At 36.6% G+C, this 25324-nt stretch overlaps 5 protein-coding genes and 1 long non-coding RNA gene across 6 annotated transcripts; 1 reads left to right on the top strand and 5 right to left on the bottom strand.

The window, feature by feature from the left end:
- Positions 1-1267: 1267 nt before the first annotated feature.
- On the bottom strand, positions 1268-4628 carry bpgm (2,3-bisphosphoglycerate mutase). The gene is made up of 3 exons (XM_059334256.1): positions 4526-4628; positions 3404-4026; positions 1268-2909 (listed from the first exon to the last, which is right to left on the bottom strand). The coding sequence occupies exons 2-3, from the start codon at positions 4002-4004 to the stop codon at positions 2734-2736; spliced, it is 777 nt and encodes a 258-aa protein (XP_059190239.1). The 5' UTR covers positions 4005-4026; positions 4526-4628; the 3' UTR covers positions 1268-2733.
- Positions 4629-6014: 1386 nt separating this feature from the next.
- On the bottom strand, positions 6015-8162 carry LOC131973417 (troponin I, slow skeletal muscle-like). The gene is made up of 5 exons (XM_059335411.1): positions 8123-8162; positions 7830-7961; positions 7183-7272; positions 6915-7088; positions 6015-6334 (listed from the first exon to the last, which is right to left on the bottom strand). Exons 2-5 carry the CDS (start codon positions 7938-7940, stop codon positions 6248-6250), a joined length of 462 nt encoding a protein of 153 aa, XP_059191394.1. The 5' UTR covers positions 7941-7961; positions 8123-8162; the 3' UTR covers positions 6015-6247.
- Positions 8163-10254: 2092 nt separating this feature from the next.
- LOC131972995 (troponin I, slow skeletal muscle-like) lies at positions 10255-15209 on the bottom strand. The gene is made up of 8 exons (XM_059334831.1): positions 15145-15209; positions 13172-13244; positions 12426-12434; positions 11989-12030; positions 11671-11802; positions 11466-11555; positions 10429-10602; positions 10255-10344 (listed from the first exon to the last, which is right to left on the bottom strand). The coding sequence occupies exons 1-8, from the start codon at positions 15207-15209 to the stop codon at positions 10255-10257; spliced, it is 675 nt and encodes a 224-aa protein (XP_059190814.1).
- A 361-nt stretch (positions 15210-15570) lies between these two features.
- LOC131973418 (troponin I, slow skeletal muscle-like) lies at positions 15571-17838 on the bottom strand. The gene is given in 6 exon segments (XM_059335413.1): positions 15571-15657; positions 15821-15994; positions 16439-16528; positions 16965-17096; positions 17525-17566; positions 17821-17838. Coding segments are annotated over 6 exon segments (540 nt in total). The 5' UTR covers positions 17836-17838.
- A 1496-nt stretch (positions 17839-19334) lies between these two features.
- Positions 19335-24839, bottom strand: LOC131973416 (troponin I, cardiac muscle-like). The gene is made up of 7 exons (XM_059335410.1): positions 24825-24839; positions 21154-21195; positions 20910-21041; positions 20740-20829; positions 20480-20650; positions 20300-20390; positions 19335-19532 (listed from the first exon to the last, which is right to left on the bottom strand). The coding sequence occupies exons 1-6, from the start codon at positions 24837-24839 to the stop codon at positions 20304-20306; spliced, it is 537 nt and encodes a 178-aa protein (XP_059191393.1). The 3' UTR covers positions 19335-19532; positions 20300-20303.
- On the top strand, positions 20322-21297 carry LOC131973419 (uncharacterized). Its single transcript, XR_009394569.1, has 3 exons — positions 20322-20405; positions 20510-20685; positions 21005-21297. It is a non-coding gene; the product is annotated as an uncharacterized LOC131973419 (long non-coding RNA).
- Positions 24840-25324: the final 485 nt, after the last annotated feature.

The following is a 25324-nucleotide window of genomic DNA, read 5'->3' on the forward strand; positions in this document are numbered from 1 at the left end:
ATTAGTTTTAAATAGCCAAATCTCGCGAGAGTTGTTGAGCAGTTCAGTGGTGTCTATATAAAAAATGTAAACCTTACTTATTTTGGATTCAAAACGGCGTTTTTTTCCGAAAAGTTACAAGTTTGCATCCCTATTATATACTTCTGGGTGGTGTTATCTACAACGATGCATCATTATGTATTAGTTGTTTTACAGTTTGTATTAATAGCTGAATATGCAAAGTATATGTAAAATATATGTCAGCTGTAGTGGAGAAGAAGCAACGTAAAGTAACATAAAATTGAAATACTCAGTGGTGGAATGTGACTACAATTTTTAGGTATTTGAGTATTTCCATTTTATGTTCAAATTGTACTTTTACTTTACTTTAAGATTTTGAATACAGGACTTTTACATACAGTACAGGCCAAAAGTTTGGACACACACCTTCTCATTCAATGCGTTTTTCTTAATTTTCATGACTATTTACATTGTAGATTCTCACTGAAGGCATCAAAACTATGAATGAACATATATGGAATTATGTACTTAACAAAAAAAGTGTGAAATAACTGAAAACATGTGTTGTATTTTAGATTCCTCAAAGTAACCACCCTTTGCTTACTAGAATATAAGACATGTTTTCAGTTATTTCACACTTTTCTGTGAAGTACATAATTCCACGTGTTCATTAATAGTTTTGATGAATCTAAATGTCAATAGTCATGAAAATAAAGGAAACGCATTGAATAAGAAGGTGTGTCCAAACTTTTGGCCTGTACTGTATAGTGGAGTTATTTCTCATTGTGGTATCACTACTTTTACTTAAGTAAGGTATCTGAATACTTCTTCCCCACTGAAAATACCGTAAGAAAAACAGTATCATTGTGGCCACATAGATGGGAATAAGAATCCTGTTGATCATCATGTCCATTTAAGAGTGTTTCCATCCAATTAGATGGTTTCTCCCTGGCTCAGCCCCACTGGTTTGGCCAAATTACAGAATGGTTGAGAAATGAGGAGCCACTCCTCTGGATCCATCTGTGGTAGCCAAACAGACTTGGTTGTTTATTGTTTCCAGTGGGCTTGAGGCAACCAGCATCCAAATTGCAGGCATATCTGCACATCCAAAACAGCATTGTTGTTTGTCTTCTAATTTGTTCCTGTTGCTCCATCATATAATTTATAACTAACTGTATGTTAGTGTGACATTTGACACGCCTGTCTGTTACAAAATCACCAATTTTGTGATAAAATGGAACATAAAATTGACACATAAAATAAAAAATAATCTTTTAGGAAAAGTTTTATTCCCTTTTATTTTATCATGCCGATGCTCATGTGGTAAGGTGTGAACAGCAGGGAAGACATTAAATAATCTTACATGAAATTACAAATATAGCAGTGTTTTCTACTCTTTAGTATCTACAAATGTATATTCTCAAGTTACAGTCTCTCTTTTCACCTGTTGACCTAAAAGACTAGTGTACAAAATAACAACAGCAGAGTCAGACAACAAACAAACATGGGACAGAACAACATACAGTACAATGAAGTAGCCTGTGCCACACAGTAGTAACATAAGATGACAAGTCAGATAGTGCTGGTAAAAGACATAATGTGCAGTCTCAAGTGGTTTGTAATGTTTTCACACATCAAATTGCACCTGTATGATAATAATTTATAATTTAAAATGGATACCAACAGTGCTTGTGTTTAACAATTAAACATTTGTTTTTTTTAATCCAAAATAATAATATTTCCAATCACATGTGTTATTTCATTAGAAAGGGGCTTAATTTAAAAAGAAAAAAAAAAAGAATCCTCATAAAATAGCCCCAAAAAGTGCAATGCATAAACCAGTTATCATACCAAATAGCCATGGTTGTTAGCCACAGTTTCAACCTCACCCTATTTTGTGTCAGAGTTATGGACTGTGTAAACCTCATAGAAAAACAACTTCAGCTTTCTGACTTACTCTCACTGAGTAGGCATTTTAAAAATATGAGTAAGTCATATGTGTGGGACACAGTAGAGGGTTTCAGTGGTTTTGCATATTGACAGCATTTCTGTGGCTCACAATTACCCCATTCTTGGAATGAACAGCCAGGCTATCAATTTCTGTGAGGTAAGATTTGTTAACGGAGTGCTTTTATTATTAAATAAATTCACCACAAGATCTGTCGAGCTCAACTTAAAAGACACTTTTTAGAAAGTATCTAAAATACTGAAGGCACATATTTAAATGCAAGAGAATATTCCTAAAGCTTATCAATGTAACAGAAATTCATCCTTTAGAAAGAAGTAACTCTTTTCTTTCTGGATAAAACGCAATTCAAGATTAATCTGCAAGGTAGAATCAATGAGTAAATGAATAAACAGCCACTCCAGGGTTTACCATAAAGGCATAAGTAGCAACAGTTAGCTTAAAAGTCAGTGCTTACACATAATACAACTCAACACAGCCCAAAACATTTACAGTACAGTACAGCACTTCCTCCTGCTCCTGACGGGCCAGTCTGACCTGTGACGCACACTTTCTGTATCCAGGTCAGGCCACTATTACACAGACAGCAACTTCACACCTCTTCTTGAAAAATGTATTAACAATTTGTTGTTATCATCTGATATTATATATTATAATTATTATTATTATTATTTGAGTCTTTTCAAGAGTTTTCACTGTACCTAATAAAACTGCTCACAGGCAACCAGTACAGAGCTATGATAAGTCTTACAGCCAGTTAAGTGCATTCAAGTGGACGGTTTGGCTTTTCCCTGGTCCTCAACCTTTTTAATTGCTGCCTGAATTTTCGCCTGGTCTCCCAGAAGCTGTCGAGGTTTCACAGGCTTGAGGTTGTCATCCAGCTCAAGCAGCACAGGTATTCCTGTTGGTAAAGTTACGCTGGCAATGTCCGCATCTGATATACCTGTTAAAATAAGGACAGTTATATGAAGATCAAATTAGACAAATTAGCAAAAAAGGAAAGATAACAGTTTGCAAGCTTTCATTTTGCATACAATGAAATGAAATCCTGTTAGTTTATAACTAAATGTATGATAATAAAACTATTCCATTCTGTATGTATATATCTTATGCTACATGTTATTATGTAACAGTCAATATGTAGTCAGGAGTGTCCTGTGTCACAGGGAGCCTCCAAAAGCTTACGAGTGTGATGAAAGGTCAACGTGGACTTAATAGCCACAGTCAAATGTAACATAAACTCACTGGCCTTTTTGCACAAGTTCAACTTTCCATTTGTGGAACTGAAATATGTCCTTCCTAATTCAATGACTCTGTGACAACTAGAAACAGCAGCCTGTAGAGTCCAGAAGCTGTTGCTGAATTCAAATGAATGCATTCACTGCACAAACACAAAAGCTGAGAGAGCATAGTTCATAATGGTTTTCAGTGGCTTACCTTCCAGGTATTTCAGCAGAGCCCTGCAGCTGTTTCCGTGGGCAGAAATGAGCACAGTCCTGCCTTTCCTTATCTCTGGCACCACAGTGCTGTCCCAGTATGGCAGCAGCCTGTCCAACACCTCCTTCAGGCTCTCTGCACGGGGAAGGTTCTCCTTTGGCACGTCACAAGTGGTGTATCTGCGGTCATTGTAGATTTCCAGGAAGTAAGGATGGGATTCATCAATCAGAGGTGGAGTGACGTCATAACTCCTTCTCCACAACTTCACCTTTTCCTCTCCATGTTCTAGAGCCATTTCCGCCCGGTTCAGGCCAATCAGGGAACCATAGTGGCGCTCATTCAGTCTCCAGGATTTGACCACGGGGACCCACTCCTGGCCCATAGCTTCCAGCACCAGCCATGCTGTCTGGATGGAGCGGCTGAGTATGGAGGTGAATACTAAGTCGAACTTGAAGCCCTGCTCCTTCAGGAGCCTACCACAGTCCTGGGCCTCCTTCACCCCATCCTCACTCAGCTTCTGGTCGACCCAGCTGCAGAAACGGTTCTCTTTGTTCCAGGCCCCCTCCCCATGCCTCAGCAGAAACAGTTTGTACTTGGACATCCGAAGTGCCAGCAGCTGAAACCTGCACACATTCAGCAGAAATGAACAAAAAGTTAAGCAGCTGGTGATAGCACAAGTACAAATATATCAGTATATAACCAATAGTCTCCATCTTACTGTGTACAGTGTATAATCTGATTTAGTCGCAGTCTGTGTGTCTGATCTGAGATCAGCAGCAGGTGCCAGTAAAAGGTTAGAGGTTGTCTTTAAAAAGTGGCAGGCTGAAGGCTGATAGCCACAGCAGTTATTATCAATAACTTGCTAAATGTATAGGTTAGACACACGACAGTGATACATAACGTTAGCACACTGCTATATACAAATATTTTATTGGATGCTGCTGCAAGCCTAATAGCTACCCTGAAAGGATGGATGGACGTGTTGCTATCCGTTAGTACAGTGTATATATTATGGCCGATCAGACCAAGGTAAAAACATGACAAACATACACAAAAATAGAACAACGTTACAGGCAAAGTCACCCAAAAAATGATCAGAATATTGTAAAAATGTCGTCTTACCCTGTGTGGGTTTTAAATCCGGCCTAAATGAAGCTAGTACAGTCGTGAGTGTTGACAGTTTTGGGCCGGCCATGTACAGCAGTAGTTCCCGTGAGCGTTGATGATTGACATTCCGTTCCTCCAATCAGAGCTGCGGATATCACAAGTGGGTGGTGCCGTGGGAAAATGTTATGCCCATATTTGGGAGTGGTAGTAACGGCCAGGCACGTTCGCCATGGAGGGAGCAGGAGGGGGAGGAAGGGGCGTTTCCGACCGTTGGCTGGCTCTGAAACATGGATGTATTGAAGAGGGACAGTCCGCTAATTGTTACGGTTTGGATGTACGGACTTGTGTTTTACAGTTTTAGGGATTTATTGTGTTTGTTAGAGAAGGGCTGCAGTTTAAGACAACTTTGTCAGCAGACAGAGGGAAGCGACAGTTTCAATAAGCTTTTATAGCCACCTAAAATGATGCAGGTGTGTGGGAGAACAGTGGTGAAGATGAAATCCAACATTTATTTTTTTTACTGTAAGTCCTAAAGAGCTGAACAATGCGGAAGAGGAAAAAATATTTGAGTTCAGACTTTATTCTCAAATTCTGACTTTAAACTCAGAAGTCAAATATTTTTTTCTGGTATGGCCCTAATCCTCTTCCGTAGAACAAAAACATAACAACAAAAAAATCGTATAGCCACTTTTAAATGTTTCATTTAAGTTAGGTTTAATTTACTTCTACACATTAAACTGCTATATTTTTCACACACATACTTATTGATTTATTTTGTCAGGAGATTTAAACCATATGTAACCCTTATATCTAAACTCAAAAATGCAATGGTTCACATTGATAGGGGATAGTTTTTTGACTCCAGATGACAAGTGAGATCATATCATGTGACTTTAAACAATTTCCCATAATATTGGATTGGGATGAAATCCTATATCACAGTAACTATATGTCACTTTATCTGTATACGCTATAGAGTATCTTATCATAAAGGCTAATACTGTGTAACAATGTTAAACAGATCTGTAAGAATAGGAACAGCATTCCAGTTAAAAGACACAAAGGACCATTCTTCTCTGAGCAATATCATTATATTTTTATTAATTTAATACACAATTCATACCATTGCTTTTTCTCATTATAATGCCTAAGTTTAATGCCACATATATTTTCAAGGATGCTCATGCTGTCTAACTACATGAACAGATGACTGCCAACATTAGCTGCCCCTAGAATACACATTTTTTCTCCATGTTTTACAGTATGCTGTCATGTTATGCAATGATTCAAAAGAAAAAATCAGATTCATAATTATAGACAAATCTGCATTTTCTTGCCTTTTATTGCAAATAGCTGAAGTCAAAGAGCAAGCCAGTGACATCACGACAGGTGACCTGAACAGCCAAATGTAGTGCTGTGTTCATGAGCACTACATTTGGCTCATGACTACATTTAGCATCATATGGATGCTAAAAACTACACATTACTCTAATATATACATATGTTTTTCATGATATATTATGTAAAAAAAACTATATGTATTATATTAATTATCACCAAGTCAAACACCTTCACTTGTCATTTACACAAACACTTGAAACATGACCCGTGTCAAAACCTACTTGTTAACCTGGTCTTCATGTCATTCACTGTCATTTAAAGTGAACAACAGTCAAACGATTCGCTGGTTCCACCTGTTTCAGAGCAGCATCTTCAAAAAGAAATTTACCACAAAATCTACTGCCCAGCATCAAACAGCTTCTTTCTGCCCTCCATGCCAGACATGGATTCCACGTTCTTACGCCAGTCAGTCACTTCCTCTTTCTGTCGTGTGAAAAGATGATGATTTTGAATTAGATCAGTTTGATGTTGCCATTTTGTATAACACAAATATTAATTTAGTATTGGGGAATATACATGCTGGTTTATATTAATATTAGAATGGAATTCTTGTACTAAACATTGTACCCTCAGACACTGAGGAACTGCATTCTGACTTCCCAAATGAAACATAAATCAGGTTGTGTCAGTCTACTTTCTAGTTCCCTTTGGCATTTTAGTAGTTCAGGTTTCACATCAAGGTTTCAAATTTCCATCTTGAGCTTTAGCATTCACATTAATATGATGTATTCAGGTTGCTAATGAGTCAGTAATTAGATTTTATTTTTTTTTAAATGAGTGGTCTCCGAAGTTAAATAATCCCTGCACCCTTGATTGCAACCAATGTGCAATGATGATGAAGATGTATTGTGATCAATCAAAACTTCCAAAGCTTCCTTACCAAAAATGTTTGCAGACTGTTTAAATGTTTAAGCAGCACTATGAATGGACTATCCTCAGTGAAAAGGTGAATTGAAGTGACACCACATTATATTATGTATTACTTAAAGCCATTAGCTCTTACCTTCTCCTCCTCTTTCTTCACAGTCTTGAGGTTGGCCTTGAAGTCCACAGACTCTTTGACCTTAGCGCCCAGCAGAGCTCCCAACATGGCGTCAGCGGACACCCTCACCCTCTTCAGGGCCGGTCTCTTCATCTTGCCCTTCAACTCAAAGATCTTCTGAGACAGGTCCTGTATCTTTTTCCAACACAAATGACAAACCCACCCTCAACTTCATCAAGATATTCTAGATCCCACTGAACTAAAGCAGTTATTCACAAATGTTACTTACCTCCCTAGTATTTTTCTGCACTTTAGAATCAATGTCATACCGCGCTTCATCAACCACATCGATTTTCTGGTGTAGCTCTTTGCAAAGATTCTGTGGACAGAAACGTTTCGTAATTGGGTGTAACTGGTTTCAATAACTTCATGTAAATACTGACATAGTAAGGAGCAATGCACAGCACAACATGTGTATGATAAGTATATTGAAATTAAAACATATCAAAACCCTTCTCCACCACTCCATGCTTTATTCAACAAATGTTTTCAGGGTACAATCCTGGCTAAGGCAAGCTAGCCAAAACATTTGATGAATAAAGCATGCTATACTGGAGAAGACTTGTGTGATGTATTGTAATCAAGCGGCAACCTCCAGGCTGACTAACCGAGACATTGTTCTTGGCAGGAGGGTTTCAAATATAACTTTTCAAAGCTTTGAGTAACACAAACTAAATTACATTCACCTTGATTGTGTTGGTTGGCAACAGAAGTGATGCAAAACCAAAAATAATTGCATGTGGCGAGATACAATCAAGTGACGGTTGGGAAAGTGTTGCATGAATCGTTCAGACAGTTTTGTGTAGATATTCTTTAGAGCCAAACCCCCCAAAAATATACCTTATGTGGAATAAAATGCTTCCCTGATAAATGTACCTGTAGATCCTGCAAAGACAGGCCTGACATTTGGAGTTCTGGGACTCTCTCAGCCAGGATCCTCTCTCTGTCATCTTTTCTGACTTGCTTTTCAGTGTCCAGCATATTCATGGCCTTCTTTAGCAGTTTGGTCTGGCACACATACATGTACAGGATTACACATCAGTCAAACAGACAATGTACTGTATGGTTTACAGCACTTAAAGTATATATATCTTTTTCAAACAAGATTATGTAGATATATAGATAGAACATTACTATCCAAGACTAATACAAAGTAACACATAAAATACCTTTAAGAACAGTCTGCGTGATGCAGAGATTTTTGGCTTTGGCTTCTGGAAAAGAAGACAATGTATATGTCAGATTTCTGGCAAAACAGTACACAGTGAATTTTCAGTGTTAATTCTCATGCATTGTGCACATTAGTCATGGTGTGATGCAACAAATACAAAAAATGATAACATGTGCAGTACTGACTACAGTGAGTAGAATATTTACTTATTTTTTTCGTATTTATTTATGTTTTTTCTTTGGATCATATGCAAGTGTTAATTAATTTCACATTTCAAAACATCTTGTATATTTGTGCACAATATGTAAAATAATATGAATATTCGAAGAAAAGTGCAGTTTTTAGTCCCAGGCCTCAAATTATTTACGTTTAATCTATCTTTGACAGTAAAATCACTCACCGTAGCCCTTTCCATTTAAGAAGGTGGCGTCCATATTTCAAGTAGAGAAAGAGAAAAGGTATAATTTGTTACATTTGTTCACATTTCTATTACAAAAATCTGAGTTATGGTGCAGTGAAAGTACTTACCCTTCGGACATGATTGCAGTTTTATGTGTCTTCCCCTGTTAATTCTATGTCAGAAAAAGAAAGAAAGGAAGGAGTCAAGTTATCTCTAAAAAAAAAAAAGAAAAGAAAATGAAAACACATACATCTCAGATCATTTATTGTGGACGGAAATAAGCAAAAATCATCACATCTGATTGAGAAATCCTACAGTATATACCTTAAGTTGCTCTTCCATAGTCGAGGACACAAACAATGTTTGACATTGTCTAAAGGTCAAACCTACAGCTACTCTCTAAAACTTTGCCAAAAATAGTTCAAGAAGCCAAAATTCTTCAGTTCCAGATCATTAAATTAAAAGGACATTATACAATTGTCAGCAATGCAAATGGGTTTCAAGACATAAATAAGATCCACACTGTGATTTGTTATTTATATATAACTTGAGCAGACTCTACTCTACTGCCTAAAACTCTCCTCCCTGACTCACATGTGAAGAGACTCCTTTTTAAAATAATGGCTAATAAATATGTCAATAATTTGATATTTTAAAATGACATTCACTTATAAGAACGTTTAACTAAGTTGATATACACGCATAGCTTTTTATAATTTGTTATGAATTTGGAGTAGCATCAGCAAGTAGAATCTCAAGTTTTGTCATAAAAAAGCCTTCATTTGCTGTTTATCCCTTCATGCCTTTTAATATTTCAAAATAAAAGTCCTTACCTTATACAGTAGGTGACAAATACCCGCAGACGTCTTTTGTGAGACGAGAAGGACAGAAAGAGGGTAGATATATAGATTCTAGCGCTCATGTGAGTGGCTCACTAAAATAGACTCTCTGTCCTCACCATTCTTGCACTGCGTCTCTCACATCCCTCATGTATGAGGTGTGAAATCTTACTGGGACTGTCCACTTGTGATGCTTTCTTAGTATCTCCGTCTCCTCGCTATGGAGGCAAAGATCGAAGGAGCTTTAGCCCAATATTATGTGTGTATTGTTCAAGTTGATCCTGCATGCAATCCGATGTGATTATTAAATCAAACAAAGGAGGACAGACAATTGCAGGATTGTGATAATTTTATTGAGCTCCATTGTTAGTTTCATGTAAATCAAGTACACAAACAAAATTTCACTTCAGTAACCTTAACAAAGACTCCAGTCATACTATTTTAGCTTTATAGCTTTAAGAGGAAGTAAATAGTAAATGTCTGACAGGCTTGATGGCAGTTTATCACAGCAGATAACACACAAGCAGTTGTTAATTTACGAGGGACAAACAATGTTTCTCCACAGTCAACATATTATAGTGCAGGTCTGAGTGTCCTGCAATGGTTTGAAAGAGTTATGCTGCCATCAGGAGGCTGCAGAGGAGGACTACCGCAAACAGTCTGCATCACAAATACAATGCAGTTAATGACAAAAACTGATGTATATATAAAGCAGCCTTGGTATACTTAAAGTTCTCTTTTTTTTCTAAAGAGCACTCTTTAAAAAAAAAGGTTTCAAGGGTGGTTTCAAGAGTGTTTGTCCTACTGGAAAATCAATATTATATAGGTAAGATGGTATGTAATGTTAATATTTTTTATAAGAAGATCTCCTAAACAGAAGTAAGTATTTTTTTAGTTGCCGGAGGCGTCAAACAGCTTCTTCCTGCCCTCCATACCAGACATGGCCTCCACATTCTTGCGCCAATCAGTAACCTCCTCTTTCTGTTGGAAACGCAACATATCAGAGACATACAGACAAAATGAGACGGGTCAGTTGAACCAAAAAGAGCAAAACGCCAGGCTTACCTTTTCCTCTTCCTTCTTGACTGTTTTCAGGTTGGCCTTGAAGTCGATGGACTCCTTATGTCTGGAGCCCAGCAGAACACTCAGCATGGCTTCAGCTGAGATCTTCACTCTCTTCAGGGTCGGTTTCTTGAATTTACTCTGAATCTCAACGATCTTCAGATTCATGTTTTGAATCTGCCCTCGAGATCAATTGATAAAAAGAATTGTGCTGTTGCCAGTCAACCATTCTGAGTCAAGTACACCATATTACCCTCAAAACAATATTGACCAAAGGTTAATTTTCTGGAGCTTTTAACCAAATTATACAGTATTGTTCCTTAGATATTTGTGAAGTAAAGTGAAGCAAGGTGTTGTTCAGATACTCCAGAAAAAGCTAATAAGTGAACATTTTGGTCAAACAAATCCTAAAGTTTTTAGATTTTATCATGGATACCTGTATACAGTATTCTGTACTTTTTGTAACTGTTTGTAGGTAACAACTGTACATGTGTGTTCAAATAATCAAATTCCATCACTACAAAGTCAGAGAAACTATACTACTTTACAAAACAAATACGATTAAGAAAATGCATATTTTAACTATAACTTGAGGAAAAATATGCAAAGAAAAATAATTTTAACTTGCTACTATTGCCAAATTGTAATTATGATGTTGCGGGTAGGAATTACTAAGGAATTAATATCTGATTGTTTCATACCCCATATTTGATGTACCGGTATATAGATATCTTCCAATTCCCACTACTATTTATTACTGATAGAACCGTAATAGAGAATATAAATTTAGCTGTCTGCAATTTATGTTGACGTTGTAAAACACAAATGTTTGTTTGCTGCTATAAAAAAATAACACAGTATATCAGACCTCAAGTACATACATTCTGTTATGTCTTTGTGCCACCACTTGGAGGCAGTGTTTGTTTTCTTTTTAGCATTTTAATGTTGTGACCCTGCCTTCATAGTAAAGACATGGATGGTGTGAAAACATTTCAACATACATCACTTTTTTCCTCATAATCATTTTTTCAGCAGCTCACCTCTTTGTCATTTTTGGACACCTTGAGGCCAATATCATACCACTCCTCATCCACAACTTCAATCTTGTGGTGCAAGTCTTTGCAAATATCCTGTAAAATGGTAAAATACACCCTCTAATAGTATCAGAGCATAACAATAAACTTAAATAGAATATAATTATATCAGTGTGAGAGACTGAACCAGATGATTTGAATACATAAATACCTGAAGCTGTTGCAAAGATAGTCCAGACAGATTTAGAGGAGGGACTCGTTCTGCCAGAGCAGCTTCTCTCTCCTTCTTCTTCTGCTCTATCTCGTCCTGCAGCATCTGAGCAGCAACTGCCAAGAGTCTAATCTAAGGAAAAAATAGAAGGTTTTTATTTTTCACAACCATTTTTCTAAAGTTTATACAAACACTAAGTAAGTTATAATATATATAAGTTATGCTATCTAAGGACTTTAGTCAAATTCTTCATTATACGTAGATTTAAAATAAGAAGAAGAAGAACAACAACAAAAATCTCAAATAAAGAAAAAATACCTTTAACCCAAGCTTTCGAGAAGAGGAGATCTTTGATTTTCTCTATAATGCACACAAAAAAAAACACATTTAACACCCTCCATTTATCGTATATATAGATAGATAGTACATTTGCATACATGATTTTTAAATTGCTTTGACAGACAAATGTAAAACTTAAAAAAGGGGCTTATTAAAGATGATTTTTGATAGATACTCACAGGTCTGTTGGAGTGTTAACAATAGAGAAAAAAAACATGTCAGTATATTTACATAGTGAATATGAATACATGGTTTTATGTTGAAGCGGTCTGTGAAAGCATTAAAATAAACCAGAAGCTTTATACTCACGGCTCAGCCATGATTTTTTTTAGATACTCAAACTAGAAAAGGAAAAGAAGAGGAGAATGAAAACTGATTATCCATCATGCATTTAGCTGCAAAGAGAGTAAATCCACCTTTAACACCTGTTCAACTGAGCTGTGTGCTTGAAATGGATTATCTTTTTAACCTCCTGGGTCAAAGTATCTCACCCACTCCAAACATTCACTGGCCCATTAGAGCTGCACAAAGTTATTTATTGTACAAACATGCAATTTGTACTGTAGCAAACAAGTAGTTCTCTAGTAATTTACATTTGCTTTTATCACATTATATTTTGTTCATTTTATGTTGATCATCCTTTGACGGTAATTGTACATCCAATTAATTATATAGACTTTTATTTAATTTCTTTTTTCTAATTCATGTGGAATTCATGAGCTATAAATTAAATTAAATTAAATTATACATATACATTTAATTTACAGCTTAATTAAATATTGCAATAGGTTAGGTATTAATTTTATTGTATGCTTCATTAATACAGGATAAACAGATTTTTTTTTTAAAAATAACATGTAACTGCAAAAGCACATGCAAAGTTTCCGAGTGCTGAGTCAGTGGTCGTGTTAACATAACTCACAAGAGTCTTTGCATAGGTGACAGAAAGGTGAATGGGCAGATAATGTGCAGGCATGTAAACTGACAATGTTCAACTTCAACTGTTAATCTCAGTCACAACTACTGTATATCCAAATAAGACAGCAAAGTAAAGACAAGACACTATTCATTAGACTTATTAGTTAGTGTGTGTTTTAAACTGGCAGCATGCTGAGAAGTTACTCCTTATACAGGACGCATCAGAATAAAATCAACTCTGTACCTTATTGAAGAAGAGCAGCTCCTTTAGCCTCCAAGCTGAAGAAAGGTGTGTGAGGGAGGTGGCAATCGACTTTCTAAGAGGGGAAAAAAATCAGATTTATAGCTGAGTGTGAATGGCCCACTGAAATAGACTCCAGTGACATTTACTGTTGCACATAGCATCCCAGCACATATCAGACAGGAAAGGAGGCAATAAAACTTCATTTATGGGCTCAAACATTTGAGTTTCATGCCTAGTTTTGACACCACCTGTTGATGGAAATGACAGTAAGAACTTTAAAGAGGCTCTGGCCCACATTAGCGCTGGGTCAGTGTCACACAATCACATTTGGCCAGGGTCAGCTTGTGGAAGTTTGGATCACGATGGGAAGGCGTCTAACAGAAGGAAGAAAGCAACCTTGCGTGTCGGTATTCACTTGTTTTTTTCCTTTATTTATAGAACAAACAGCACAGTCCAAGTGTGTGTCTGGATCATCTCAAGATGTCCATCTTTAGGCATCTAATAGTGTCACTGAAGAGGTTTTTAACACCCATATCACATATCTGCATTTCTAGATGCCACATCAACTGTGTGTCATTACTTTGTTCATGCCAATGTGCAAATTCGTCAACAAAATAAAGATTAAAACATAACAAATAAATGAAATTATGATTTTTCTGAGACCTTAGGAGCTTTAAAAATGATTAGTTTTATCTTCTTGCATCAATTCAAATTGAGCTCTTTTCTTCTTTTGTCACATCAACGCAAAAAGTAAGAAGCATTTTCATGTTCAGCCCTATCCACCTTGGTGTATATACATCATCTCTTCATTGCATGTGTATGATGACAGACAATAATAGCCTGATAACAGATTACAGGGCCACCTTGGAGGTAAGAACAAAGCCAAAAGTTAGTCAGATTGTATTTAGGGGAGCAGAGGAACAAGGACAGGTGCTTGTTGAGACTTGATGGTTTGAAAGCTGAGCCATCCAGTCTTCCTTCTGCGTCATTGTTGTAAAGGGGAGTCAAATTGCTCAAAGGCCTGCGACTCAAGCCCTCATGTAAGGACAGGTAGGCAGCGAACGATTAAACTAGAATGGTAGAGTACAAACCTCGGGTTAAAACTATTCTTAGATCACTTCTTACAGGACTTGCTAAATGAGTATTCAAGCGACTTAGTATTGCACTTCCACACAAGAGACAGGATTAGAAAAAGACTGGATAAAAGTGATGTAGAGCCCCTGTAATAAATAAACCTACAAGAACACTGGAGCCTACATTTCCCATAATGCACCCAACAACATCTGCTTTTTGCACTTTTAACCCCATATCGATGTGCATGCTTGATTACTTGCTGCTAGCTTTGAAATCACATCATTAAAATAAATCAGCTACATTTTGTTGTCTCTCCACCAGAACCCCAGAGAGTTTATGTAACTGTTTAATTAAGCCAATTAGTTATCACATTGACGAGTTAAATTACTTTAATATATAAATCATTTTATTTCCCTTCTAACAACAAAGTGTTTTGAGAGGGCAACAGGTAAAATAATTTACTAAATTGCATCCTTTTTCATTGGATTGAGTTTATTGTTATGACTACAAATGCAAGTATTTTACCGAATAATCTGCTGATTATTTTCTTGTTGAATTCATTAATCGTGTGGGTTATAATACCAGAAGATAGTGAAAGGTTTCGGAAGACTCAGTGTCTTCAAATTGCATGTTTTGGATTACTCCTAAATCCAAAGATTAAGCATGAGGTTAGTTTTCAAAATTGTCGCTGATCAATTATTCAGCTAAGTGTTTGAAGATCTAATCATTGTTCTTAGCAGTAGTTTTAGTGTTTATTGGCACTGTGCCCTTCTGCTACTCCCTTGTTGCTACACTGAGGAGTTTACTGCGGCCCTGAACCTGCGACCTTTCTTATTTTTGGACGTTCACAGATTCATAATGTGCCCGTCTGCATTGATTTACAAAGATGACTTAACAACTTTGTTCTCAGCTGCTGCTGCTGCTGCTGCTGCTGCTGTTGACAACCTGGAACTGTTAAACCCATCTGGTTGCTGTTGTGTCCCGACCTAGTGGGTAGTAAAGTAGATATTTAAAAAGAAAAGTGCAGCATCGGTTTTCTGTGTTGATCAGAAGTATTTATTATCAGGACATAAACAGGTCTTATCCAGGCATTTCAAGATCAAGACACACAGCAAAGTGCCAACACCACAAAATGTCAACAGAATACAACTCACTTTCATGCAAAATATACACAGCTCTTTTGAATCTCATTGTTTTTGCTTATTGCAAATGTGACGTCGGTTCACATTCTCAAATCACTTACGCGAACAATGTCGACTTACTATTGTGAACAGAGAGAGTAACCTTAATGTCCTCTCTTGTAAAACAGCATTCATATTTGAAGTCTACTGGTTGGCATCAAACAGCTTCTTCCTGCCCTCCATACCAGACATGGCCTCCACGTTCTTACGCCAGTCAGTCACCTCCTCTTTCTGTTCATAAGAAGACAATCATTCTTAGTGATACTGTACTTTAACAACCCAAAATGACATGAGTATCCTGCCATGATTCAAACCCAATCCAAGTTTAAAACAAAGGAGCCAACCGAGCCTGACACAATCTTGAAAACTTAACAGCTATATCTGCCTCACTTACCTTCTCCTCCTCTTTCTTCACAGTCTTCAGGTTGGCCTTGAAGTCCACAGACTCTTTGACCTTAGCTCCCAGAAGAGCTCCCAACATGGCGTCAGCTGAGATCTTCACCCTCTTCAGAGCAGGTCGCTTCATCTTACCCTTCAGCTCAAAGATCTTCTGAGACAGATTTTCAATCTATGTCAAAACATTAAAATGTTAGTAAAAAGTATGCAACATAACCCCCTTAAAAATTCCAATAGATCAAAACAAAGCATAATTTAAAAATGCTTAAGGCCACACTCATTAAAGCTATTAACCCTAATTATAGGGTTATAATGAAACTGAATGTCAACAATCATTAATTTTATCTATTTAAAACCTTGGAAAACACATTGAGGGGATTCCCTTATTTACAATGGTGCTGAGGTGCATACAAGAAATAGATACACAACTAAAATCAAATGAATAAGCTCAACCTGAAGTTCAGTTGAAGCCCTTTCCAGGTATGTGGGGCAAGATAAAGCAAATGTCAACACACAATGTTTACAAATTGTTAGGATTTATCATCATTAAAAAACAAACACATCCATAAAGTAAAAATTATCCGCATGTTAACTAAAAACTAAAATAAAAAAGTACCTCCTTGCTATTTTTGACCACTTTGGCGTCAATGTCGTAGCGCTCTTCATCTACCACATCGATCTTATGATGCAGGTCTTTGCACAGAGCCTGCAGACAGAATCATTTAATATTTATTAACATTTTTTGAGAACCCTACAATCCTCTGGTGTGTTGCATAGTTGCACACCCCAAACAATAAAGTTTTATGTGTGTTGATGCAGCACTCAGTTATTAATGAAACATTACTACTGGAAACATTTTATTACTACTGCGATGATTGTTACAATCGTTATAAGTGGCTACAAGCTTCCTATGTATTTAATGTGTGAAATAATAATTCAAAGAGGTATGAAAGGCTGTCAGCTAAATGCCCGAAATATAAAATGTAGACGTGAAGACACCTTTCCTCTAATGCGCCTACTGTGTTGGTACATGCTGTATGCATATCACCTACATACATCAGAGGGATGCTTGTGTATGGAGCATTTCAGCGATGTTGTTTCATTGTAGTAAGTTGGCAGCTCATGCAGTGACCTGCACATACCTGAAGGTCCTGTATGGACAAACCAGACAGCTGAAGTGAAGGGAGTCTCTCGCTCAAAGTGGATTCTCTCTCCAGCTTCTTTTCCTCCTTTTCCTTCTCCAACATCACAGCTGCGTTTTTCAGCATCTTGGTCTAAAATGAATGAAAAAGTGAGAATTATTAACTTTTTAGCACAGGTTAACCTTATTTTGTGATTTTGTGGATAGTGGAAGTCTTATTTATGGTTTGCAGTCTTTGGTAACAAGTAAAATGCACAAAACAACATTCCTCATCTTAAAATGAGAAGAGATGCAAAACCATTACATAGTCTCTATCAAAATTATAATTATACAAATAAATATGAAACACGAAAGCTAAGATTGAAGCATGTTCCAATGTTTGATGGTTGTAAATGAGAAAGCAGATTGTGCAAATGCAGCCTGTCGCAGTGGGATGTTGAGTCTGAGTTTAGAGCAGATTAAGATGGCCTGCTCATTTTCTCAGAGTGGAGATGAAAAAATCTCTTCAGTGGTGACAAAGTAAATTATAATAACTTGCAGTAAAGACAAAGAAGACAATACCTTGAGAGCCAGTCTGCGAGATGCAGAGATCTTTGACTTTTTCTACAAAAGAAAACAGTAGAAGATTTGTTTAGCAATAGTTATACAAAAATACAAATGGTGTCTATGTGTAAATTTTATGATCTTATCTACACCAAGTATATAAATAACTTACCCCTCTGTGGTGAACAGCATGTATGTAAGAAAAGCAAAATAAATAAGATAAGCATTATTATTAACATGAGAAAGATCTGAAGAATTAATCTGATTTTACAAATACTTATTTACTCATGAATATATTTTTTTAAAATCCAAACTTACCCCTCAGACATGATTGACTTTTATCTGTAAGATGAAATGATTTATACTAGAGTCAGAAAAATGCATAATTCAGAAACAGTGTTAGTTGCAGAAGCAGCAGTATGTACCTGCAGTACTATAGCAGTTTCCATGTTTAGCATTAATGTACAAGATGTTTTATGAACTAGAGCTGCAATGATCATTTAGATGATTGACAGAAAAATAATGATCAACTTTTTTGGATGAATGATTATTTTATGCAAATATTACATAAAATGCTGTTTTCAGCCTCTCAAATATGGGCCGAAAATTGTAATAGAAAATAAGACAGATCTATTATGAAACAGTCTAAATAATCATCAGTTGCAGCCCTTTTAAAAACGCTGTAATATTTAATTTGTTTCTGAGTCATTTACTTTTTCCCCGACTACACAAACTGTTTATTCCCGTCTTCTTCACTGAGACAAATCAGTCATCCAGACGTCAGTATGGTCACATACCATCCTCAAGCCTTCAAATTAGCAACGCTGCATGTGTGAGTGCTGCAGATTGTTTGAATGATATTCCCTTTTTAAATCCCATTTGGATTGGCTCCATTTTTTTTTACTGCAGCCATAATAGGAACCAAGCTTTTGCCAAAAAAAAACAGATATATACAACAAAATAAAAGTGGATCATCTATGTGATAAAAACTTCCCAGTAGCATTTGTAAAAAAATATATATAATTTTTAAAAGTGCACAATTTAAATACTTAATGAGTGCATTTAAACAAGAATGTACACACTTAATGTGCCTTTACATTAAATGCATACACAGTATTTAAAAGGAAGTAGATATAATTGTCTTGTTTTGGTCTCTTAAAGATCAAACTATTAATTTGTTTGCTGTAAATTTAACCGCTTGTGTTTTTCATCAGCCTAATAATGTCCCTGCTGCTTTAAATGCAACAGGTGAAATTGTCTTATAAATTCTTATGTCACACTATCATCATCGTCATCATCATAAAAACCAACATACCTCTTTTTTTATCTCTTCAGAAAGCTTGTCGAGATGAGCAGTGGCTGTCTTTAAATGACAAGAGGAAAACTCAAGTCAAATTTAATGGCTCCTATAGCCTTCTGTGAGTGGCCAACTAAAATAGCCTCCTGTGTCCTAAAGGCTAGTATACTGTATATCACTACACTTCTACATGGCATCCCCCAACACCAGGTTAACCACCACTGTACGTCCACTGCTCAACACCAAGAGGAGAAGATGTTCAGACACACAGTGATTTACATCAGTGAAAACATCATTGTGATTATCTCTGTTATGGAACAAACTGAAAATACAATCTGGAAATTTAAACAAATCAAAGGAATCAAGCATTAAAATCACTATGATCGTTTAATCAGCATCACATGTATCACAGACTAGTGAGACAGCGCCATCATCTGTCTAATACAAATACTGCACTTTAACAGACAAACTTTTTTTTTTTCTTTAGCACAATTTCAATATGCAAAGGGTCTGTATGCTATACAATTGTTTTATTACATACATGCCATACAGTGATATTTTAACATACATGTTTACATTAAATAAAGATGAAACTATTTTAATATTGTATAATCTAAATAGTGCCTCTTGTTACATGTTTTAAGTGCCTATTGTTGATATCATTCTTTACAAAACCAGTTTTTATTTCATCCAGCAATAGAAACTTCTTCTTGAATTTGGACAATGATTCTGAAATAAAGACAAACAAACAGATTTAATACATATATATACATGTGAAAGAAAAATTTCAACATTGCAAACTTAAAGGGGTAGTTCAGATTTTTTTGTAGCGGGGTTGTATAAGGTACTTATTCTTAATCAGTGTCTTATTTATAGTAGATGGTGGTTGGCACACCTCCAGTTTGGAGAAGCAGACAGGAGTGCTGACATGGAAACTAAACAATGTACTGATGTGGATGGGAGCAGCAGCAAAACTGATTCAAGCCATCTAAAAAGGGACAATCTAAAAGAAGTCAAGATCAGTTTAGGTGTCAATATATTTAGAATATTTTCACTGCTTTACCTTGCTGTCAGACAGGCATAACTGAACTTATTAAAGGCACCTGACTCCTTTGACAATATCAGTAATTTTACCTTGCAGAACATGGGAGTTGCTGGTCTACTGCTACCTTGATCGGTTAGTTTGTTTGTGTTATTGTGTGACTTTGGTGAATCTGAACTAACCCAAAGTCACACAATAACACAAACAAGCTAACTCATTGAGGCAGTGGTAGACCACCAACTCCCATGTTTTGTGAGATAAAATGCTGATTTTGTCAAGGGAGTCTGGCAGCTTTGAAAACATAAAAAGACCTCTATTCTCTCAACGTAAACTTTTAATGCTGCCCCGACCATTGCAGCTATGTATAAGTACCTCATACAACCCCACTTTAAAAATATTACTAACTATCACTGTAAAGTTTACTTGATTATGTTAGATGATGCTACTAACATACCTTCTTATTGTCCTGCGTTAAACAGCTTCTTCCTGCCCTCCATACCGGACATGGCCTCCACGTTCTTACGCCAGTCGGTTACTTCTTCCTTCTACAAAGATAAAAGGTAGCTTGAAATATATATATTTTTTAATGCAGTTTCTTATTTTTATGGACAATTGTCTCAGCCACCAGCTTCACCTTTTCTTCATCCTTCTTCACTGTTTTAAGGTTGGCCTTGAAATCAGATTTCATGAGTTTGGTGGTGTCGGTGCATGCACCCAGCATGTCGTCTGTGGATTTCTTCACCCTCTTCAAGTTGGGCCTCTTTGCCCCCTTAAGCCCAATGACCTTCTGATTCAGTGTCTGGATCTGTGCAACAAACACACACTTCAACATCCTTAAAGGTCAGTAACTATATAAACTATTATTTTTGGCCTCCCGATTCAGTTTTACTGTACCTCTGTGTCATTTTTGGATACTTTAACCTCTAAATCATAACGAGCTTCATCTACAACATCGATCTTACGATGTAGTTCTTTGCAAAGATCCTGAAAAGAAAAAGAGAATAACAGTCAAAATGATGTAGACAAATACTAACCAAAGCAGCACGATTTTGCTGTATCAGTACCTGGAGCTCCTGGACCGACAGACCTGACAGCTTCAGTGGAGGAAAGCACTCGCTCACAACTCTTTCCTTCTCTTGTTTCTTCCTTTCGCTTTCAGCCACCAGCATAGAAGCTGCCTTCTTCAGCAGTTTGGACTGTACGACAGTAAGGCGTTAATGAGCCACAATGAAAACTAAAGTGGTCTTGGATCATGTGTCATATTGTTAAATATCATTCACACGTGGCCTTAAGGTCTACGAAGCCTACCTTCAAATGCAGTCGGCGAGTTGCTGAATATTTTGGCTTCCTCTGTGAGAAACATAAGAATACTTTATGCACATCAAATAGAGTCATTAATAAAGGTTTCTAATTTTCTAATATTTTTAAGCATTAAATGCATGATTTTGAATTAATATTGATGATTAATTAATGTGAAGGTAATCTTTTTGACTTACCGGTCTGCATCAACACATGATAAGAAAAGTAGACACAAGATATAAAGACATGTTATTTACTATAAATAATGTACAGGTACAGAATTGTGGCTCCTTTAAGAGGTCAGTACTCACCCCTCAGACATGTCTGCAGTTTATAGTACCTTTTGGAGCACAAACAAAAGTTTATTGCATGTATTTTTAGCTCCACATTTCCTGTAAATAATAAGGTAGCACTTTCTATGAAGCCCATGTCTAAACTGTATCAAAAACATACTACTGTGTTATAATTGATATATAGCACTGTATTTTATAGTTGTAAGTATCATAAATATCAATAATGCTTTACAAAAATAAAAATAGCACACATTTTAATGGCATATGGTCTCATTTCTGATCAATCACTGTTCAATCATTGTTTTTGCAAGCTCATTTCTATACTTCATTGTAAACATACTTATTATGCACAACAACTAGGATTATTAAAAAAAAATCAAATTCAAGTCATTATAAAATGCTTTTAAATGTCTCATTAAGATGTTCATGAAGCATTATGAATATTTATGCGTGCCTATACCTATAATTACACAGTGCTATAAACACATTATAATGTATTATAGACATTAGCCTCATATAAAGTGTCACTAATAATTAGAATGAGTAATTATTATAGTCTCAATAAGGTTTTCTACAGTTAATGGGATTGATTAATCCAACTACTTTCCACAGTTTAAAAGATTGAATGTGTCTAGTTGTCCTCAGGGGCGTTTTAGATCCATTTTAGTTTTCCACCAGGACCAGATAATCCGTCCTATTGTTACAAGAGCTGACGAGAAGTCTGTTGCACGGATATATTTAGCCACATTGCCACCATGCTTTGCCGTGTTCCAGCAGCTGCTGTGGCCTTGAAGGTGCCAGAGAAAGGTTTGGCAGCAAAGAGACAAACAACATCAAACCTTTGGAGACTGTTGGAGTAATTTAAACAGATCTCGATTCCAATCTTTTAGGATCCACCACACTGCTCATTTTCTATTTTACTAGGTTGTTAATTGCATGTATTTATTGTTCAAGCATTAAGTGAAAACTAGCTGCAAACCAACTCTATCTCCTTCAACGTCTCTCAATTTCTTTGACCTTCTCTTTGTAGCATTAGCTAACAACTACAATACAATACAATGGTGAGTGAAGCAGCCACTTGCATATTTTATAATCATTTGACGGGTGCTAATTTCAGAACCTATTGGACATTATATGTTAACCAATACATGTAGGTGTTATGAAAGCATGTCAGTGCCTCTGACACATACACTAATATATCCAATTTAGATTAAGCCAGTCTGACAGGGTGCGAAAGTCAAGGTAAATAAACAAGCCAAGCCAGCAGCCTTGCCCCTTCACCCACAAGGTTGCCAGTTCATACGAGCAAGCCATCATCACTTATCACCCCAGCTTTTCGGCCACCATGACGGGTCAAGTGTGCTGTTACCAGCCACCAATACTTTGGCAGGCAGTTCAAGCCTCAGGTTACATATCTTCACTTAGAAGATAAAGAGATCATTAATAAGCTTGAGGTGTCGCAGAAGTCAAAGCTGGAAAGCCACGTTCAAAAAGTTACTTTAAGACCTTGACAAAAGTAGTGACATAGCAGGGATTCCCTCACATAAATACCAGTCACCGTTAATGTGTCTGGGGCACGCTGATATGCGGTCTTCATTACTTCCTACATTAAAGCGACACTTGATTTAACCCATACATGGATGTACAGAGGACAAGAAGCTAATCTTGCAATGTCAGATCAAGGAGCCCCCTTTAGTGTCTATAATAAATCTGATTGACTTTTATTTTCTTGTAATAAATAGCCTAGGTTGATTAATTTATATAAAACTTACCTTGAAAGTAAGAGGAAATCTGAGAGGAAATCAGAGAGGGTACGACGGCAGTGAGTCAGGAAAAGAAAAAGCACTTCATGATTATTAGAGAAAGATTTATGTATTCAAAGTCTCATGTGAATGGCTCGCTAAAATAGACCCCCTGTCCACCTGACAATTGCTGCAGCCACAGTGCAACCCTCTTTGATTTGCCCTCAACCCGTGACCCATTTAACTCATGTGATTGCATTTCAAAAGGGCACACCTCAACTCACACGTCCCTCACCTAGCTGACAGCTGACTTGTCCTCTCTGCAGATATCAGGCGCCCTGAGCATGTTTGTTTTTTTAATTTATGTCATGGGGTGTACTGGCAGAGGCTAACAGAGGCCAATTGTTTTAAAGGTGCCTTTTAAAGTCAGTTTATAAAAGTTGATAAGTTGAAGTTCATTAAGCTAAACTTGTTTAGAGTTTTATTGTCTACAACTAGAATTCCAAAGCACAACTTATTTGTGAGGCTTGGTCGTAGTCAAACTTGGCACTAAAATCAAAGTGCAAACATGTTGGTGGTGGTGCTTGAGTAAGAATGGTCAATGCTTGTGATTCCACCAGGTAGAAGGGCTCTATATAGATCCATTAATTATAACATGCTATAATGTAGTTGTAAGCATCTTTAACTTCTTTATATACATGTTTAATGAATGCTTGATAAAATTGGTATAACATATGATTACACATGTGTTGCACGTGCTTACAGGATGTTATAAAGCATTTAAAACCCACTAAGACATTTTTTTAATACTTTATTTCGCATATGCCAAGTGCAAACAAAAATATGCATGAACAATTTTTTTTAAATACAATTTGTTTGAAAACGTTGAAATACAAAAGGATTAAGGATGAAGGCGCATTGTTTCAACAATTGACAAGAGGGACAAATGGCCTTCTTTAAGTACAGGTAATCTGAACAACACCTTCCTGATATCATTAGCATTGCTTGAGATTGTCTGTACAAAAAAACAAATACTTTATTTCATAGTTTATTCATCAGTTTCTATACAATTTCCACAAAGGGATGTTTTTATCTGCAGTCTCTATACATTAAACAAACACATAAATTCTGCATACTTTTTCTATTCAAAGTGAAATTTAGAGCATACAGCATAAATGAAAGGAAAGCTCCAAATAAAGAAAAACACCAAAACATTACTGTCTGACACAAGCACTTTTTAAGGATTTTTTTAACCTTATAGTTATATTTGTCAACAAATACACAGATAAAAACAGAAAAAGAGCTCTCATAACTCATTACAACTACATTATTGTCGTAACGGGTTGTGTATGGACCCAATTGCAGCACACAGGATACCAGGAACACTTTTGCTTATTGCAATTTGGTTATTGCTTTTAATGTCAACCTTGGCAGGTACAGACCAATGCAAGCAATAAACACTTTGAACAGCTTGAATGTAACAACAAAGTCTCTTAACAAAGCCTATGGCAGCGAAGCTGGTTCGACTGGCGGGGAAACTCCAGGTCAGGGACAGAAGGCTGTTGAGTTTACCGGGGGTCAGGCAAGACGGGTAGATCAGAGGCAGGCTGGGTCAACAACAGGAAATCAGTCCAAGGAAAATCACTGGAAAGTCTGTCATAGAAGAGCTGAGAACAATCTGACAGTGAGTGTGTGTGAGGCAGGAGTCTTTATAGTGGCTTGATTAGTGATCAAGGGCAGCTGGGTAAACAGGTGAAGAGAGTCTGGCTGATGAGGAGGGAGTGGCTGACAGGTAGAGTGAAGAGGAGGCAGGCTAAGTGGAAAATACTGGGAGACAGAGCTGAAACTGTGACAATTGTGTGTTACAATGTGCAGCAGGATGAAAAACAGCTTCTTTCCCTGGGCTGTCAGAACTCTTAACACTCAGAACTCTCAACACCCACACAGGATAAATTAATTAAAAGGTGCAATAAAACGAACATGTACAATACAATTGATATGTGCAAAACACTCAATTTACCTCATGTATAAATTATAGCATTTTAAGTAGCCATTTATTTATTTTTATACTTATTTATTACATCACATGTCCTTGTTCTTGTTTAGCTCGGTATTTTTAAAAATGTTTTTACTACTAAAATGTTT

The sequence above is a fragment of the Centropristis striata genome, chromosome 6 (genome assembly GCF_030273125.1).
Source record: "Centropristis striata isolate RG_2023a ecotype Rhode Island chromosome 6, C.striata_1.0, whole genome shotgun sequence".
NCBI classification, from domain to species: Eukaryota; Metazoa; Chordata; class Actinopteri; order Perciformes; family Serranidae; genus Centropristis; species Centropristis striata.